At 39.5% G+C, this 13,773-nt stretch overlaps 1 protein-coding gene across 3 annotated transcripts in view; it reads right to left on the bottom strand.

The window, feature by feature from the left end:
• Window positions 1–11,555, bottom strand: part of LOC131989117 (protein phosphatase 3 catalytic subunit alpha) — a 74,643-nt gene extending 63,088 nt beyond the window's left edge. For 2 of the 3 annotated variants that reach the window (XM_059354290.1, XM_059354291.1), the window contains exon 1: window positions 11,277–11,555. In XM_059354290.1, the coding sequence (XP_059210273.1) occupies window positions 11,277–11,337 (61 nt within the window). In that variant the 5' untranslated portion in view covers window positions 11,338–11,555. The remainder of the gene's footprint in view (window positions 1–11,276) is intronic. The other variant, XM_059354292.1, reaches the window with a different exon arrangement.
• Window positions 11,556–13,773: the final 2,218 nt, after the last annotated feature.

Raw genomic sequence — 13,773 nt, 5'->3', positions numbered from 1 at the left:
CAGTTTGCACTATCATCGTGCTCGCCTTGGCCTGGCAACTGCGGAGGCCAACTCAGAGTCGGCTTTACTTCCAGGGGGGTTGTGACTGTCTGGGACCGGCCTTCTGTTTGCTGGCGAGCTACAGTCTATTATGGAGAAAATGTAAATTAAATCTGACTTTAACCAAGAGAAATTTAACTAGCAGACTATTCCAAGAGAGCCAGTAATGGCGTGTCACTGGTGGTCCTTTTTGAGTTGACCCTGGGGCCTGATTCAACAGACAAAACAGCAAGGGCATGGTAACAAATACACGCCACCTCTACAGTATGTCCACCCCCTAACCTCCCAACTAACACACATCTCAGTCACGACTCTGGCTGTGGTCAGCCTCTGCATAGTGTGTTTTGAGTGAGTGGGCCAGGCAGCAGTCCTCCTCCCTCTCCTCTGCATGTGGGCAGGAGTGACTGAGAGGCCTGCCATAATCAGCCGTGGGGCAAACTTAACCCATGTTTGCCTCGTTGTCTCATGACACATTTTTAGAGATCTATAAGCTGGTTTTAGCCACGGGCTAAATCTATAATCCAGTCATAACATGAAAACTTGCAAGAAAAAAATTGTTGCGATTTCTAAAACTCTGGAAAAAAATTAATGAATTAATAAATATAATACAAAGCATGTTCGCCAACATCAGGAAATAGTGTCTGGTCTCGTTACACAAATGCCAGTCAACATCCTGTCAGGTCAATTATAGGACAAGCTGACATCCAATGATGACTAAGACAAGCACACACCAACCAAATTCACCACCTCGCGGAATAAGGGTTAATTTTCAGCCAGGTGGTCTATAATTAACGCGTGTGAATGAGTGTAAATAAACCTTGGGGCCTCGACTCACCTCCAGCTGTATTTGTATAGCTGGAGTTTCTCTCTCGTCCACACACTGGGTACTTTAGCTAGTTGGCTAACAAACACCTGAAAGAAAGGGAAAGCACCCACGGGATCGTCTTTTCACAGAGCAGGATCAACAGTGAACGAACAGAGAGGAAAAAACATGGCATACAATGGGCTTATTTACTCATCTCTAATTACTGCTTTCCTCAATTAAGCTCATTTTTGTTCGTTTGCTTAATGAAGGTGAGAAAGAAAAATATTTGTGTGAAAAGGCTCTATGATAAAAATTGAGAATAGGCTTTGCTTGCACAGCATTGTTAATTTTTTTTTTTTTTAAATAAAATAAATCAATTGCTCTCATTACTACCCCCATTGTGACTTAAGGCCTCAATGAAGTATATCTATAAAAGTTGATTAAAAGCATTGACTTGTCTGGAAATGAAAAGGAACTGTGTTAACAACATGACAACAACTTTCTTCTTGTCTGATAAAATCTGCCGGCAGTAGATTCATTGCTCCAACCGCAGCAGAAATAATGAAGTGATAAATAAATAGCTGAGGAAGTGGGGTTAACCATCCCTTGCAATCTTTCACAGTAAGGATGGGTCATATTTTTTTTTTTTTTTTTGAATAGTCATTAAATCATAACAAATCCAGTAGTTTATGCAACATCATAACGTCTGTGTGTGCAGCTCCTTTCTGCCCGAGGGCACAATAGAATTTGCAACAGCGCTGTGAGAAGGGAGAGATGCTACTGAGATGTTTTCTATTAGCCTGATAGCCGAAATGACTTGTCCAAACTGCCATAGAGTCAATACAGCCTCTGATTAGTCCACTGGCCAGAAACACACCCACTTATTAGTGGACAGACTCAACCCAACACATCATGGACAGCTAGATGCTAACAACAGCAGTAGAGAGGGGGGTAATGGGAAAGTTATCAGAGAAGATATTTTGTGTTGAACTTATCATTATGGATTTATTTAAGTCTCCAAAAAGACCTCAAATATTGAGGTTGGATTACAATTCCTCTGAATGGGAAATAATATCACAGAATGTTGGAACAGCACAGCAGTTTCAGCAAATGCATCAGTCTCTGAAATAAGCTTGAGAGATGTAAAACATTATGTCTTATATGACAACGCTAACTGCTATAAATGCACAGTATGTCTAATTTTTTGTCATTAGTCCTGGACTTAGATGCTGGAGAGCTTTATTTCAGCTGTAAACCACGCACTACATAGTTTTTTTCAAGGAATGTTTAAATAATTCCCAGTAAAGTACCTTTGCTTGAAATGCCCATCTCTATTTCATAGTGCAGCAAAAACAACCAGCAGACTGAGACACATGACATTAACTATAAGTCCCACACATACTTCACTTCAAAAGGTTTCCTGGTTTATAGTCAAAAGCTGCCAGCGCTGAAAATGCCCTGAAAAATGTCATACTGCATTGAAGGCCTGAAGCGTGTCACTGGCCAGAAACCACTGGGCAAATTGTCTAAATGCACAGTGCTGATGCCATGTTGGCTGATGCTTATTCTCTGTGTCTATGCTTCAGTGATCGGCCAAACCGAGCCCCCGCCAAAATAAAGCCGCAGTGGACTGCAGCGATACAACCTGAAGATAACTGTGAGAAATCCTGTTCGGCTCAAACACCCAAAGAAAGAGAAATCTACAGTAATGATTGGGCAGCGTTGGCTGAAATGAGAAAATGAGGCTTCACTGGCTGTCATTCCCAGGATTCACTCCAATGGGTGCAATGGTTTTGAAGAAAATGTGTTCTTTCACAGTTTTTAGGGTGTGGTAGCATAAAAAGGCACAGTAAGGTCAACATAACAAACTCCCTCATAGCTGATGTTTGACTTTACCTGTCCCGCTATAATGCAGGATAAAGTGTGCAGGTTGTTTTCTGCCTGTGCTTCTTGTTTGTTCCCTCACACAAAACCGAATATGATATAAATCTGCATATTCATCAGTTCTTCATAGGAACATTTGCATCAGCTTCAATGTGTGTGCGTGCATGTGTGGGTGTCAACAAGTGCCAATGCCTACATGATAGCAGAGAAGAGGCAATCTCGACTAGACAGCTACCATGAGATATTGTGCACCCTTTCTATGTCATTCCCCCCTCTACATGCACAGAGTCGATGAACCAACGCATGAGTTACAACCTCCCTCCTGCTGCGGTGACTTTTCTCTGCTTACTAATCTACCATTTACAGGCAGCCCGCAGATGGCTTTACTCATTTTACCCATATTTAAATACAAACCACCGCCTGGCACAACACAGGAGAGTGTGTCTATGTTTGCATCTGTCACACAGCAGCATGCAGGGGCTTGTCCCAGTCCACGAAGACAAGTCTCCCATTTAGCATACAGGTATGTTCTCACCACGAGGAGCCGCCTCCATCTAATAGACACAAGTAAAGCAGGAAAACTGAGGCTGAAATACAGCATGTTTGTGCAAACTGAGGTTTGTCCTCGATAAAAATATTACCGTCTTTTATTTGGAGGCATAGAACATAACGGAGTGCCGCTAAAATGGTTTCTCATTTAGCATGCGGTTTGAGGTGGCTGTGTGTGTGCATACCTGTGGGCTGGGGTTAGATAAATATCCAGGCAATTCCAAATGTAAACAGACAGAATTCCTTTGCTAATGATAAAGCTCATCGTGTAAGGATGCATTCATTGCACTGATGCATTGATTTTAAATGATGCAGATTTAACTGCATCAATCTGCTTGGAAAAAAAAAAAAAGAATGAATCAATGATGCATTCGTTACGATACATTTCGCTTCCTAGCTGTCATCACATCACTGTGATTAATAACTACTGGCACTGTATTTTACAATCAAGCACTGCAGATAAACTGAGGAATCCCTGAAGTAAGAGCTGACAGAAATTATTAGGACAGGGGGAAAAAAATCACTGTGTAGACTTTGCAAAACCAATAAAATGCTCCCAGATTTCTAAAACTCGATGCATCCTCATCTGTAAAGGTGGCACAGTATTTTCACTGGACAACTTCTGAAGCTGCTGCAGTACTTTCTGTCTAAAATTTGCCTTTATACCCACCTGCTCCTCCACAGCACCCAGCCACATTAATTCACTTTCACTCCCCCAACCTGCACACTCCTACACACTGCCTCCCATAACAAGTACTAATAAGGTGAAATTGGTACTGTCACTACCATTATTAGTGTTACCGTTACCACATTATTAGTACTGCTGAGACTAGGGATGCACCATATATATCGGGCCGATAATGGGAAATTCATAATTTGTTATTCTAATAATGAAATCATAGCCAGCTGATAACATGGAGACAAACTGCTTTCAAACTGCTAAACAAACACAGCATCTGATACAGTAGTCAGCGGTATGCTTCTTTAAAGTTGGTTTGCATTTCATCAATAAACTTGTATCTAGTATAAATTGACGATATCTGGTTGGACAGATTGTATCAAAGCTTTTTATTTGAACTGTGAGGCAAGATGCTGAACTGTTTCTGTTGTACAGTTATATCAGTTTGATTTGTTTAGAGCAATGAAATATTAAATCGTCAATCTTTACTCATTAAATCTTTCTTTATGAACAGATGTGAGTTATGAACATCATGCATCTCTGGTGTAGATGATACGAGCTGAACAGTTTGGACTCATTTCAGTGTGGTTATTCATTGTATTTGTATACTTTTATTTATACAGAAGAAAATAAATAAACCAGAGTTTGAGATATTATTTGTTTAAAAGTAATCTTACAGCTTGACACAGTTGTAAAGGAAAAGCTGAAGTTAAAAATAATTGCCATCTAATTGAAAAACGTCTTCCCCTTTGTAGAATTATATTATGTATATCTGCTGTTATTTTGCAATTTACCATGCAAAAAATAAGAACAGCCTCAATTGTTTTAGCATGTGTTTAATGCCCGATTTTAGCTAACAGTTACCAAATCAGACTGTAGTTTACAAAGTCCAATTATGCAAAAAAAAAAAAGACAGAAAACAAAGCAACACACAAATCAAGTCTCTGTTAAGCCAATGATTCACAGCCCTTGACAAAGCATTTGCTTTCAATTTTTGCTAAACAGCATTTGGCAACAGTCCCGTGACAGATGGTTTTCTCTATCTACATTCTGAAAAAAATCCACTTCCTAAATTAACTAAAAGTGACCCATGTTGTAGCCAATGCGCATGTACACAGTGTGTACTCTAGGCGCTCAAAATCCCATTTTCTGGGACCTGAGGTGAGAAAGCAGATTTACTACTCTGCTGGCCTCTAATATAACCCAGCAACCCAGTAGCTCCCAGTTCAGTGGGTTAGCCTCTCCTCCCCCACACTCACAGCTCAACATGTAGTTACATGTTTTGCAGACGCTGTGACTGTATTGATTGATTTGTGACTGTGCTGCGAGCAGCTCCAGAGAGAGATCTAATGACACACGACTCCTGTCCCTGTTCCAAATCGCTTTTGTTAGCCACTGTAGCTGACAAAAGGGCAGAGTGTTGGTGTCTTCCAGCCTTGAAATGGGAAATGCTCAGTGTTTCTTTTACGGTGGCGAATATTTTAACCAAATATCAAAGCGCAACATTATGATCTGTGGCTCATGGATGCTGCTTTGGGTATGGGCAATCAGGAGTGGAATTTTTCTGTTTTGCCATTTGTGGCTGTAGAGGAAAATGTGGCGCATGTAAGGCACCATATCATGAGCCTCAATAGTAAAAAGCTGCAATAAAACTCCGTCCCTCAACATATGAGCTTCAAAGCAGCTGTACTGGTTCAAATGTATCAACAGTGTGAGTTCAAATGCTTGCAAATCCCCCAACTGTACTCATAGGCTTAGCAACAATCTAAAAAAGCCAAGGTAGGTAAACAGTTTTTCTCCCCCTATTGCTTTATCAAGACCCAACATCCATTTGTTCACATGAATTAGCAAGAGCAGCAGCTAATGCATGGAGTCAGATTACAACCTCTGAGCGGAGCCGCCTTTATCCCCCTATATGGAGCTTAATCTGTCCAAATCCGCTGCTTTGCTGTGCCCTAAATCCACAACAGAGCCTAATTCCTCTTTAATCTAATGAGCGGTAAAGGTGCACTTACTCAGGTTCAGAATACCACAGACTGTGTATCTGAGCATCACATCACAACAGAGGTCTTTCCTATCATGCCATGATGCAATATATTGTTATCAAAAACTGCCAAAAGCATCTCTTGCGTCACAGCAGGCTTGGCGAGGGGACACATACAACAGGCTTCAATCGCTTGTTTGGTTATCTTCTTGTCACTTACAGTTTCTGCTGTAGGCGACATTTCCAGGTCGAGACGTTTGAGTGGACTGCTGTCAAAAGATGCTGAGGAGGAGGCGGCCGGCCGCTCAGCCACAAGCACCCAGGCTCCTTCACATGCCAAGGAGACATGACAGCAAACAGGGAGTGGGGGGATCCCTCAAGACTTATATTACTGACAGACTGCAACTTTTCCCAATTCAGAAAAGTTAAAAACACCCAGGAAGCAACAGCCTGGCACGCACATCCAACTTAAATTCTCTTCGTGACCAGGTTGAAGCCTGGAAAGAAAACGCTGAAAATCAGCAGCTGAAAGCAAACTAAGCTGTACAATTAGTAATATAATGAGCGTGATTTTTTCATCCTCAAATAAATTACCTTGATTGGGTATGATATTGACAGTTTGCTACTTAAGCGCTTGCTCTGGTGCAACAGATCAAGCGATCCCTACTCAAAGGTCAACGGTCTGAACAATCACAGGCTTTAATTAACCACTCTGTTTCTTAAATACACAAGTGGCTGCCAACAAGAGTATTCTAAGCTTTTACCTGTATGGAGAACTAAATCCTTTGCATTCAAATAACAGCAAGATATTTTTCAGAAGGGTGAGTTGTTCTGACTAAAAAATGTCAGAAAATACCCATCGCAATTTCTTAAAAATGAATACGACATATTTGGGTTTTACTTTTTTTCTGCAAATCACAAAAGACAAAGAAATACAGCCAAAAATATCACAATTTAGAAGCTGGAACTGAGGAATGTTTTTGGCATTTTTGCTTGCAAAATTACTAACAGAAATCTATTATTAAAGTTGTTTAGGGATATATTTTCAGTCATTTTCCGCTATTTCAGCTCTACGATAATTTAGTGCTTCAGCAATTAGTCGACTTATTGATTAATTCATTTTACAGAAGTATAAAAATCTTGCTAATCTATTAACCAAAATTAACTTTTCATGCAAAAATTGCAGAAACTGTTTGCAGCCCCTTAGAGTTAGAGATTTCCTGCTTCTTCTTTTTTTTTAATATCATGTTAAACTGAATATGGGTTTTGGACCGAGAACACAAGACATTTAAATACATGTTAGACTCTAAGAGACTGAGATGTAAATCAATAATTGAGAAAATAATCAGCAGATTAATTGATAATGAAAATATTTGTTTATCTCAGCCTTACTATTATGTTCTGGTCAAACAAAAACAACCTGGATTACAAAAGATGGATTCAAACATGGAAAATTAGTACTGACCAAAATAATGGCTCTTATTATTTTTTTATCATAATCATACTAAAGAGGTTTGAGCAGCCCTTCTTTGTCCATTCACACTTCCTATAAAGTGGGTCAAGAAATCCTTCTACCATTAATAAATCAAATTCTAAGGCAACTCTAACAGAGGAGATCATTTCAATCCATTAGGGGGAAGAGTAATAGAGTGAATACATTGCATTACAATGATCCTTATCTTTGTATCCTCACTATCAACTCTGACATTTTTTGGCAGGCAATCAAAATATTAAGTGGGTTTTGGTCTTGGTCAACTAATATTTCTTTTAGTCTATTTTTAAGTTATTTTAATGCTGAATGACATTTCCAATAATCTTATGAGCACAAATCTGGTTAACACAAGAGTTAAAGTGGTGCTTTTTTTGTTTTGTTGTTGTTGTTGTTGTTGTGGAGAACGAGTGATGAGTGTTAGTTGTCAAAGAACGTCTTTAGTTGAGGACAAATTTAATTGCAACTATGCAAGAATATTGAAAAGCCAATCTAAAAGACAGTTTAATGTCGTCTAGCGTGCTTCGTCTCTGTCCTGCAAAGCAGCACATGTACGGTATAATCACTCTTTATTAAAATTGACGGCCTAGCAGAAGAAAAAATGATGTGGCTAAAACAAACTAATGATGTAGTTACTGATGGTTTGTATGTCCAGATTTGGTAAAACCAATATACTTTAGACTTTACAAAAATATGGCAAACTATTCAACACAATTTAACTTTAACTAAAAAATTACAGACAGAAGCAGACTGGCACAGGATTTAATCGCTAATAGCAGCAGCAGTTATTATAACTTTCCCATAGTAATCTTATTGCTATGCAAATTAAGCTAATGATGAGGTTTATGCATGCTAATTAGGGAAATATAACTGAGAATGACAACAGCCTGAGGGGAATTCCTGACAAATGGTAATTTTATATCTCTGTATTACACACTGTTTACCTGATAAGAAAGAAACAGATTTACATGCCAGATTCTGATCATGAAGCAGAATCATATGCAGGTGATCACATGTAAGGCAAGGATCAAGTATGTGGCATTACTTAATGTTCTGTTCTATAAATGACTCGGCTATCCAGCTGGGATCAGTGGCTGGCATTGCGCCGCTGTCACCACCACCATCTCTCCGACCCACGCATGTCTGAGCATGGGGGGCCTCTCCTCAAAAGTCAAATGTCAGATGTTATCCATCCCCACTCATAGAGAAGGACCCACCATCGGGGGCTCAGAGGCCCTGCTCCTGAGCTGGTGACGGAAAAACACCATTAGTGAGCTCATTTTGCTTTGGAGCACGGTGGTTGTCATGAGTGCACCATGACCACCATATTACTCACTGTTTACTTATTTTATATCTAACTGAGGGAGAACTATTACTCAGTAAACAACTGTAGAGCAAGATCTAGTTTCCACATTCAAGCTATTTGGAAATTATTATATTGTCTGCAAATACTCATTTTAATTTAAGATACATGTCCAATAAATAATGCTTAATAATGGCTGATTTGAGCTGAGAAAAAATGGTTTTAAACAAAAGTGCCAGAAATTCACTTGCTTTAGGCTCACTAAGGTGAATATTTGCTGCTTTTGCTAATCTTATATGATATAATAATAAACATCTTTGGGTTTAGCTATGTTAATCAGGCATTTGAGCATGTAAAGTTCATTTGTAGAAAATTTGAATCACCATTTTATACTAATTTTTTTTTACATTTAGGGGCTGAAGATTAAGCCACAGGTTCATAAATCATGACAATAGTCGTTAGTTGAGGCCATACGGTAAAAATAGGATAAAACATCGTGACCACAATATCTGACAAAATAACCAAGATTATCAGTTGAGTCACAACATAATCCTTCCACAAATGCTGCCTAACCAGGTAAACCCAAAACAGCTGCATGATAAAAAAAAAATTATGCAACTTCTCCTGCCTCAGCTGATTAAACTCTTATGAGTAATTACTATGCGGCAGTGGCTTTCAGGAGCATTATGATAATGCATTTTGTAAACAGGTGGATGCAAAGCACTTATGATAAGTTGGACTGACACCTTGTACTGTAGCGGGGCAAACTAGGCAGCTGAAAACAAATTACTTCACACCTATAGCCTGCAGTTATTTTGGAGAGCTGCTTTGTACACAGCCAGCGTTTGTGTTGTCATAATACTGATGCATTACCAAAACACTGACTTCTCCAAACTTGAATGAATAATGAGTTAAATTACTTTGCTGATCCCAACAGTGAGCCCTAGAAACTGGCCTCTCAGATTCCCTGACAGCCTCTCTAACGACTAATCAATACATTTTAACCTGTTTAAGACCACAGCAGACCAATACACAGCAGAGTACTGAAAATACAGTGTTGAGACGTGCAATACGATGGCATCTCCACAGCGTGACAAAGGGAAAAGTAGATCTGTATAACACGACCGGCCAAGTCTCCCAGTGATAATGTTAAATCTCTTCAAAACCCATACTTGTCAAATCTATTTTTCATTACCTTTCAAGTTGGTGGAGACTGTAGGGGGATGATCTCTTGAAATATTCATCACAAAAGCACCCAAGACATGCTGTGACTCTCTTTAACATTGAATCCCTTTTCCTATGCAAAATGTACCCATAACACAAATGTTTAAGCTCCGTACGTGCAACAGAAAAGAAAGCGTTGCAGTTATCATGTTTCGTTTCAAATGGCACAAGCTAAGCCTAACAAAGCAATCAAGTGGAACTATATTTGCGATAGAGCTTAGTGAGCCAGAGCTCCGGCTTGCCTTTAATATAGTCAATGATTCCAGTCATGGTCTTTTGAGCACTGAACACTCCTTTCTCAACAAAATCTTAGTGCTTAATGGTCACTGATGATCTAATCATTTCAACCGGTTGAACTCTTGCAACTAAGCCTGAATAAAATTACTGAGTATGCACACTGTGATTGCTGCACATGCCTGTTGTGATGTACTGGGAGCTGGAGAGGATAATGGTTGCAACTAGTGCTGGATCCCAACCAGGCAGCACAAATAAACACATTCTGTCATCTTACTTCTGAGGAGAGGCTTCCAGCATGATAAATGACAGTTAGAATAGCTCAAATAAAGTGCTCAAATACTCACAGAAATTGGCTTTAATACTGCAACTTAAGTGTGCTGCCTTTTAGTCAACTGACATGAAACTGGGCAGGCTACAATGCTGCTACTCTGTGTTCAAGGGATAGGTCGACTTGATTATGATCTTTACTGCGTTCTTATAGTAGACTGCAAAGGTGGAATGTCAGACCTGTAAACATAGAAGGCAGGAAGAACCACCCCATATGGCATGAACACTAAAGGCACACGATGAACACCCACAAATGGGAGATTACAAAACATAGGCGACATCAAGTAGTATTATGCAATGGTGAAAAAAAGGGAGCCTTGGTAAAACTATGCTTGGTGATGCATGCAAAATAAGGGAAAATCGCCCTTGGGTTGCACTGGTTGTGCAATATCTGCATGCATACTGTAAAGCTGTGCACTGTGTATATGGAACAAATGCATCTGGCACACTGCTGCCTGAATCCGTTGCGTATGAAAACAGTGCATGTAGAGACAAGCGGCTATATCTCACCTCACAGGCAGAATGTGACACATTTCAAGAAAAATGTTGCTCTGGTCTACTAACTGGAGTTACCCTCACTTCCTAGTTTACTGCTGCTGTCATAGCTCGGCTAACACCCTTCTTCCTCCATAGCCAGCAAACAATTTTCGTCTACATTCGCTGCGACTGTGAATTCTCCAAGTCTGCTGCTGCTGGTCAGAGGCAGAGAGCTGTGGTAGCGTGTCGTTTCAGCGTGGCATGAAAAATTACACTTACATTTCACCACCCTGTCCGTCGTAGATAACTTCGGTTCATCATTCGGCTTGTTTTCGGACATTTCCAGTGTGATATAATATTGAGATATAGCAGAAATGAGACTGAAAACGGTCCCTGCGTTGCTCCTGCCGAACAACTCTTGAGTCTATCCGAGAAAAGAGACCGCAGTGATCTCACTCGGTCCTATCAGCGGCCAAAAATACTTGCAACAGGGGTTACAATTTCACTGGTGGTGCTGTAGGAGCTGCTCTGTCTGATTTACTGTTACTCTGTATCAAGTTGTCTGAGCGCAGTGTACAGTCAAACATGCTCACCCACAGGACCCGCCCCCAACTCGCACCGACGCTCTCTATTGGTGGAGAGCGGCAGGCTGCCACTCTGCCTGTACATTCACTTTTATCAAAGGGCTGTTTCTGTGTCAATCTGGCCCGGTATGAATAACTGCTATGAATAACTAATAAATGTGTAGCTGGGTTTGCACATAGACTGTATAAAATATGGTTTGCACAATAAATATTTGAATGACCATATTTTTTTACTCACGATATATCATATGTGAACCAGATAATATTTACATTTAACCATAAATAAACAAAAATGTATCAATTGAATAAAAAAATGCATCTGATGTATTTTCCATCAGAAAAGGAAAAAAAGCAGATGAAAAGTTTAACTTAAATAAAAGACAAAAATGTATTCAATTTCATTATTTTTATAGGCAACATTTAAAGAGGTATTTGCAAAAACAGATAAAAGGCATTCTTGTATTTAATCAACCAACACCAGTTTGATTGAGTACACTTTTTTAATATTATGTATGAAAATTATTTTTTCTTATCAAAACAACCCAAAAAACAGTTTAAGTGACGTTCCTGGGCACACACAGAAAAACAATTATGAAGTGAAAAGTCAAAATAAGTCAAACATTACGAAGTCCAAAAAAGAGTTTTTCCCTTTTACTGGCCAAAATTGGCTTTCATAAACAGTATACATGGCCACTCAAAAAATAATCACATCATTTTAATTTTTCTTCACTTTTTAATCAATGACAATAAGTGTAGAAATATATCTCAAAATCTAACTTAAGTCCACATTTCCATGAAATTTCCTGGATTTTCATAGTTCCCTGAGGATGAATCCTGATAGATTTAGTGAACTGCTGGTCTGTCTATTATGGATTCTTTAATACTTTTACTCTAGTGCCTCCCTCAGGACAACATTTGCAGCTTCACTCTTGCTTGTTTACTGTTGCAGTAACATACATCACGTTGAGGTCATGGTTAACCTGCCATTTTATTCGTCTCCATGTCAGTGGGAAAAGTAGCTGGCGTTGAAAGCTTTATTACCTGCTGTAGAGGACTTGTTCTGCTCAGTTGAACTCACTACAGATCCAGAACAGAATTTAATGTCCTGTCTTTGTGGTTAGATCAGAGTAGGCATAGAGAAAATGTGAGTGAGTGGAAGTGTGTGGATGTGCATGCATGGGTACAGAGTGATCTGTCATTGGTGAGTCATCGGGTACACCGGCGATTTGTCTGAAAGAGACCTCTGCTTTCACCTGCTCATTTTCTCAACAGTTGTGCATTTTGAGTAAGTCCACTGCTGCTCAAAGGAAATAAATGGTGGCAAAGTGCTCTCAGTGAGACACTGGTGTGGTATGAGTCAGTTGTTTGGCAGGTGGCGAAAGTTAATGAAGCCCTGAATTTAATATTTCTCTCAGTGTGTGTGTGTGTGTGTGTGCTTGTGTGTGTGTGTGTGTGTGTGTGTGTGTGCATAGTAGGTCAGAACATCCTGAAGACCTTTATCTCTGCCTGTAGTGGAGACATTCACACCAGATCATTAGTTTTAACACGCCTCAGCTTCTAGTGTAAACTTTGCAAAAATGGCTCTGCTGACTTAATTAAACTCTCGTCAGTCAGTTTTTTGCACAACGAAGCCTCTATACTGTTTATTTAATCGCATATCATTAAAAAAAAAGTCAGCTATGCTTATCCCCTTATTTGTTATTTTGTGTGTGTTTTTCTGTTCCGTTGTAGCTTTGGTAGTTTTTATTCCATAAAGATAATGGATGGATTATAAGTCTGCAGGCCACTTGGCCTGGACATGAAGAGCACGGTACCATGGGCCTGTTAAGTAATAATAATAATGAAGTTCTATAATGTTGAATGACTCAGAAATTCTCCGTTAGAAGTATATTATTCAAACTGAAAAATGTCATAATTATACAAACAGTGACCTTTTTCATCTTGCTGTGCCGCCCTTTTCAGTGATTAAACATTATCTAGAAATTGGCTTTTTATGACTACACATTTACAACGACCCATTTTGCATTCCCAGTTTGGTAGTGCCAGTACCAGTAACATGCTGACAGCAAAACCAAACTTGGATGACAAGCTTTTGAAGTCTGAACCACAGAATCAGAGTTGGGAATTTTCCATCGCGACAAAATTGCATCAAGTACATTTAATTCCACTGATTAAATTACTTGGAATTGGTG

This window comes from Centropristis striata, chromosome 17 (genome assembly GCF_030273125.1).
Source record: "Centropristis striata isolate RG_2023a ecotype Rhode Island chromosome 17, C.striata_1.0, whole genome shotgun sequence".
In the NCBI taxonomy this organism is placed as follows: Eukaryota; Metazoa; Chordata; class Actinopteri; order Perciformes; family Serranidae; genus Centropristis; species Centropristis striata.
Note: the sequence above shows the minus strand (reverse complement) of the source record. Positions and strands in the feature narration are given on the sequence as shown.